Source organism: Bos grunniens, chromosome 6 (genome assembly GCF_055505025.1).
Source record: "Bos grunniens cultivar Pamir isolate PY7600 chromosome 6, Bosgru_T2T1.0, whole genome shotgun sequence".
Classification (NCBI taxonomy): Eukaryota; Metazoa; Chordata; class Mammalia; order Artiodactyla; family Bovidae; genus Bos; species Bos grunniens.
The window spans coordinates 7,193,337-7,199,336 of NC_141170.1; the positions used below are offsets into that span (position 1 = coordinate 7,193,337).

At 44.7% G+C, this 6,000-nt stretch overlaps 1 protein-coding gene across 7 annotated transcripts in view; it reads right to left on the minus strand.

The window, feature by feature from the left end:
- C1QTNF7 (C1q and TNF related 7) overlaps positions 1-2,101 on the minus strand; it is a 127,702-nt gene extending 125,601 nt beyond the window's left edge. For all 7 annotated transcript variants that reach the window (XM_086404777.1, XM_086404773.1, XM_086404769.1 and 4 more), the window contains exon 1: positions 1,880-2,101. In XM_086404777.1, coding sequence (XP_086260903.1) covers positions 1,880-1,892 — 13 coding nt within the window. In that variant the 5' untranslated portion in view covers positions 1,893-2,101. The remainder of the gene's footprint in view (positions 1-1,879) is intronic.
- Between the last annotated feature and the right edge of the window lie 3,899 nt (positions 2,102-6,000).

A 6,000-nucleotide genomic window follows, 5' to 3' on the forward strand; every position in this document is an offset into this window, starting at 1 on the left:
GCCTTTTTGTTTTGGTCCTCTTTGGGGCCTCCTCGGGGCCCAGAGGCGGGGCCTGGGGGCTCTGGCTTCCAGAAATGCCGCCAGCCTCTGTGGGAGCCCGAGATGGGAAGTGCGCGCTCCATCCGGGGGCGAGTCCCCCACGCCACGCCGCGCGCGCGTGGCCGCACCCATCCCCGGGGTGCACTCAGGCGCCACGCAACCCCTGGCCATCCCAGCTCCCCGGCTGCCGGCAATGAGGTCACGGGGTGGGGTCCTGGAGACCCCCTCCAAATAGGGCGGGGGCTTCCCCAACTGGCCTGGGAATGGTCGGAGAGGACGAGAAGGAGGAGATGCTAGCCTGCCTGTCCAACCCACTGTTCCCTCTCTGGAGGTTGCGTGGCTGGCGTGGATCGCCCAGGAGGGGGAGAGGGAAGCAGCCAGAGTCTGGGAAGGAACTGGACAGTGAAGCGGCAAGGCGGGGGTCCGACTTCCTCCACTCACCCCCGGGGGTGGAGGAAAGGGCTAAGCTTTCTCCCCACCGCCTTGCCAGTGAGCGGATGGAGCTGCCTCCTCGGTGTTTCTACTATCTCTGTCCTTCCTTCTGAGCTTAATCTCTCTCCCATCCCCAGGAACCCCAAAAGGCAGGGGAAGCCGCTGTAATCCACTTCATGTCATTAGAATTTGACGCAGAAGGAAAAGCTTTCCACAAACAGATCAACCGCTGGTAGCCGAAAAGCCGATAGAGCCCTGTGGACCCCAAGAGCCAGGGCTCCCAGGTAGCACCCCACTTTCTCACCCAGGCCTCAGAGACCTGTGATCAGTTTCTGCCAGCAGTGGGTTTCACAGATCGAAGTCGACTTGGTGTCCCAAACCACTCAGATTCCTGCAAACGCACAGGGTTTTCTAACCTCTGCCTGCAAGTTCATATGTGTGCCTGAGGAATGAACGTGAGGTCTGATAAAATCTCAACCTGCACGCGGGGGGAGGGGGGTGGGGGAGGTGGGGGTGGGTGTGGGGGACACATTTGCAAATCTCTTTTTTTCTGTATCTAGTTTTTTTTTTGCACCTGGAATTCTCTCTTGAAACGATGACAAGACTGATATCACAGACTTTCTCAAGGAAACAGAAACACACATCACTTACGTTCCCCTTCATCTAAAACCACAAACATGCTTCTCCTAGATCCTGGCACAGAAAAACAGGACTGTCATAACCTCTCTTCCTTCTCAGGCACAACCAAGAAGACCCAGCCACCCGATTCAGTCCATAGCATTGCTTGTCAACTGCGACTTCACAGATTTTGAGTTGAACTCTTTCTCCCTGCCCAGGACATAATATCTGTAACAGTCCTTTTTGTCACTCCAAAAGAGAAGTCAAATGACTTATTTAACTTTTAAAATACGTAGGCTGCAGAACAAGCTTATAAGAATTCAGAGTAAGCACACTTCAGAGAATTTCTGGACTAATGTTACAGTCTTCCATGGGAAAGATTTCTGAGTTAATAGCAAGATCACGGTTTCGGAAGTTAAATTGCCTATAACGGGATAAGAAAACATAGACACTGTGACCTTGGCAATACATGAGCCCGTCAGCACACTGGCAAATGCTAGGCACGTCAGATTGGAGACCTGCACACAATTTCTGAGAGAAATGGCATTTTTCATAGACTCAAAAATGGTTCACAGAGGTTCCTGTGACAAGCGGAATAGAAAGTAGGAGAAAATACTACAGCTGAGGATTTCCGACCTCTGACTTATCATTTGTTGACATACTTTCTACAAGTTCCCCATTTCCCTACAAGTAGCTGTCTTAAATCCTTTCAGTAAATATTGTTGATGAAAGCCAATAGGAGGGGGGTGGAAAAAGAAAGAGAAAAAACGCAGAGAAAAGGGAAGCTTACCTTTTCTAGGCATTGCTGATATCAAACCTTCCACCAAATCATGAGGCTTTCTTGCTTCTCTTGTCCCATGAATTCAGAAACCATTAAACAATGTTTCCAGCAGAAATATGTGTTTATTATTTGAAGCAGCTTCAAAACAACTTAAAAAATAGCTTGATGAAAAATAAAGTGCTGGTCCGCGCGTGAGAGTACTTTTGAAGCCTGGAGCTCATACTGTTGTACAAAGTTTTGCAACTGTCTTTCTCGGTTTAAACAACCTCCTGCTCCTCCCAGGCACTTGCCAACTTCTATAATTTAAAGCAACTGCGATCCTTCCCATAATACTCACATTTCAAAGAGCTTAATATATACTCTTGTTAGGAATGAGTGGGAGTGGGTGACGTCCTGCAAACCCCAGGCTGAGGCAAATGAAAAGCGAGGGTTTCGGATATCTAAATGGTTCTATTTCTCTCTTTTATCCATTGCTCTCCTCACCATGTTCCTTCAAGTGGCTTTTGCCTTTTAAAGTGATGCCTTAAGACCAAGTGGTATCCCTTCATTGGAAGCAAATAGCACACAGGAAAGTTTAGGTCCCTATTTATGAAGAGTGATGCTAGTGAAATTGTGTTTAAACGTCACTTTTACTGGCAATTATTTCCAGACAATTTCTCCCTAATGCAGCTGTTTGAAAATTTAAATTAGTGTACACTGTGTTTTACTAAGAGAGGAAAATGTCTAAAATGATGTTATTTGCATTCTGCAAGAAAATTATTGTCTCTGGGAAGGAAAATTTGTTTTGCAGTCTCTATCCATGTAGCTGAATAAATCTTCTGACATTAGACCTATAATCGATGTTAGCAATTTTTACTATTTTCACCACCCTTCCCCAACTGCCATTAAACACACACATACATGCGCGCGTGCACACACACACACACACACACATTTGTGAGTTGAAATTTCGGCCAGCTTCAAGTGTGGTCAACTGAAATTGGTGACTTAAAAATATTTATGGTCTATCTTAAAGCATGTCTTGCTTAGCACCCGATAGATGGCAAATACTTAATAAACATTTACTGAATGAATAAAATATTGCGTGGGTTCAGATCAAGTAACGATTGTGACAATTTTGGTTTGCATTTATGTTCTCGTAGGGAAAGTTAATATATGGAAGCTTGTACAGGGAGTAAACACTGGACAGCGTGTACCTTTGCCAGATTTAATGAATGTTTATGACATAATAAAATTCCCTAAATGAATACAGAAAACATTCATTAAATAAATAAACCATTCGGCGGAGGATAGAAATATTGACAGAGGCACGATCTATTAAGTAAGCTCACTGTGTAAATGTACGCAAACACATTTCAAGACAAGAACCTCATTCATTGTTTCAAAAACTACAGATTATTTTTCCACTGTGGTTTTGAGTTGTCTTGAGTAACTCTTATTATTCTATGGATAGAGGGTAATGCCTCTGAAATAGTGCAAAGAGAGAAGGGATCTACAACTTCAGGGAATGCTCGGGTTTCCTTTGCTATAGAAGCAGAGAACATGGTGGAACATATTTTTGTTTTGGCTTATGCTGCATAGCCGTCCAGAGACCTAAGCATAGGTGGTGTCATAGACTTGGATCAATTATCCCAGATACGTGAATTCTGATGTGTTACTTACTTTCTTTCTTCTCAGTCCCTTCAGTCATATCCAACTCTTTGCGACTCTATGGACTATAGCCCACCAGGCTGCTCCATCCCTGGGATTCTCCAGGCAGGAATACTGGAGTGGGTTGCTATGCCCTCCTCCAGGGGATCTCCCCAACCCAGGGATAGAACCTATAGCTTCTACAGCTCCTGCATTGCAGATGGATTCTTTACCACCAAGCCATAGGGGAAGCCCAATTGCTTTAAGAGTTGGTTTCTTTAATTAAGAAAGATTAAACACAATTATGTTCAAACAACTAATTTGCATATAACACCTAATACTGCATTTTCAGTAATACTAATAAGCATCTTAAAGAAGGCTGTGTGCCGAAGAATTGATGCTTTCACATTGTGGTACTGGAGAAGTCCTTTGGATTGGTACTTGAGAGTCCTTTCGATTGAAATAAGATCAAATCAGTCAGTCCTAAAGGAAATCAACCCTGAATGTTCACTGGAAGCACTGATGCTGAAGCCAAAGCTCCAATACTTTGGCCACCTGATGCAAAGAGCCAACTCAGACCTTGGTGCTGGGAAAGACTGAAGACAAAAGGAGATAAAGGTGGCAGAGGTTGGATGGCATCACTGTCTCAATGGACATGAATTTGAGTAAACTCCGGAAGACAGTGGAGACAGGGGAGCCTGGTGTGCTGCAGTCCATGGGGTTGAAAAGTCGGACATGACTTGGCAACTGGACAACATGTATAAGGTACTTAGCAAGACTTGTTTATGGGATCATTGTGATTTATCACAGCACCTAGAGTTATTTCCCCTGACAACTACCAAAATCGATAACGCACAAGGGATACTGCTACCAGAATCTTAAACTTGGTGGCATTGGCCTAATAGTCAGGAAGTAGGTGTTAATTTGATACCAGATGCTGGAAAGATGAGACGCTGCGTTTTGCAGTGACAACACATTTGGTGAAATTAACACCTGCCACAACTAGAAAGGTCATATGCGCCAAATAACCTTGTAGCTCTAGAAGGAGAAAACTGGGGAAACATCATTAGTTGTGTGTGTCGGCCACTATTGGCTGGACTGGAGGAAGCACAAGCTGGAATCAAGATTGCCGGGAGAAATATCAATAACCTCAGATATGCAGATGACACCACCCTTATGGCAGAAAGTGAAGAGGAACTACAAAGCCTCTTGATGAAAATGAAAGTGGAGAGTGAAAAAGTTGGCTTAAAGCTCAACATTCAGAAAATGAAGATCATGGCATCCGGTCCCATCACTTCATGGGAAATAGGTGGGGAAACACTGGAAACAGTGTCAGACTTTATTTTGGGGGGCTGCAAAATCACTGCAGATGGTGACTGAAGCCATGAAATTAAAAGACGCTTACTCCTTGGAAGGGAAGTTATGACGAACCTAGACAGCATATTCAAAAGCAGAGACATTATTTTGCCAACAAAGGTCCATCTAGTCAAGGCTATGGTTTTTCCTGTGGTCATGTATGGATGTGAGAGGTGGACTGTGAAGAAGGATGAGCGCTGAAGAACTGATGCTTTTGAACTGTGGTGTTATAGAAGACTCTTGGGAGTCCCTTGGACTGCAAGGAGATCCAACCAGTCCATTCTGAAGGAGATCAGCCCTGGGATTTCTTTGGAAGGAATGATGCTAAAGCTGAAACTCCAGTACTTTGGCCACCTCATGCGAAGAGTTGACTCATTGGAAAAGACTCTGATGCTGGGAGGGATTGGGGGCAGGAGGAAAAGGGGATGACAGAGGATGAGATGGCTGGATGGCATCACTGACTTGATGGACGTGAGTCTGAGTGAACTCCGGGAGTTGGTGATGGACAGGGAGGCCTGGCGTGCTGCGATTCATGGGTTTGCAAAGAGTTGGACACGACTGAGTGACTGAACTGAACTGAACTGAGTGCATTTGGCAAATGTTTCAAGAGTGACATGAACCCAGGAATGAAATAGCTAAGTTACAAAGGGAAATAAAAGGAAATACAGAGACAGTACATAGATTTGATGGCTTGCAAGAGCCTGACGATTTTTTGAGGGACTTATATTGCTAAAATAACCATAACCCTATACGGAAAATGTCATGAAAGAATGAAAATAACTTCTTCCACAAATAAGAGGTGGACTGCCTGGAGGGATGGCTCTTAAACACACATCTTAGTGGTGGAGGAACTGCTGGTCATTGAGAAAAACAGACAAAGGAGTTCCCCAAAAGAGCAGATCCAAGGCCGTGTCCAGAACCTTCTCTGTCCACAAGGTAGAGGGTGGGTATATCAGCCTGGCCACGTATAGCATCAGTGACTGCTGTGATTTCTGCCATTTTTCCTTCCCTGGATGCGGATTTTTATTATGGTTATTCTGTTGCTGTTATACCATTTGTATTGTGTGTATGTGTGAGAGAGAATACACTTGTCCTTTTGGTTTCTCCATCACTTTCTTTTTCATTCATAGGCCACTGAATCAAGA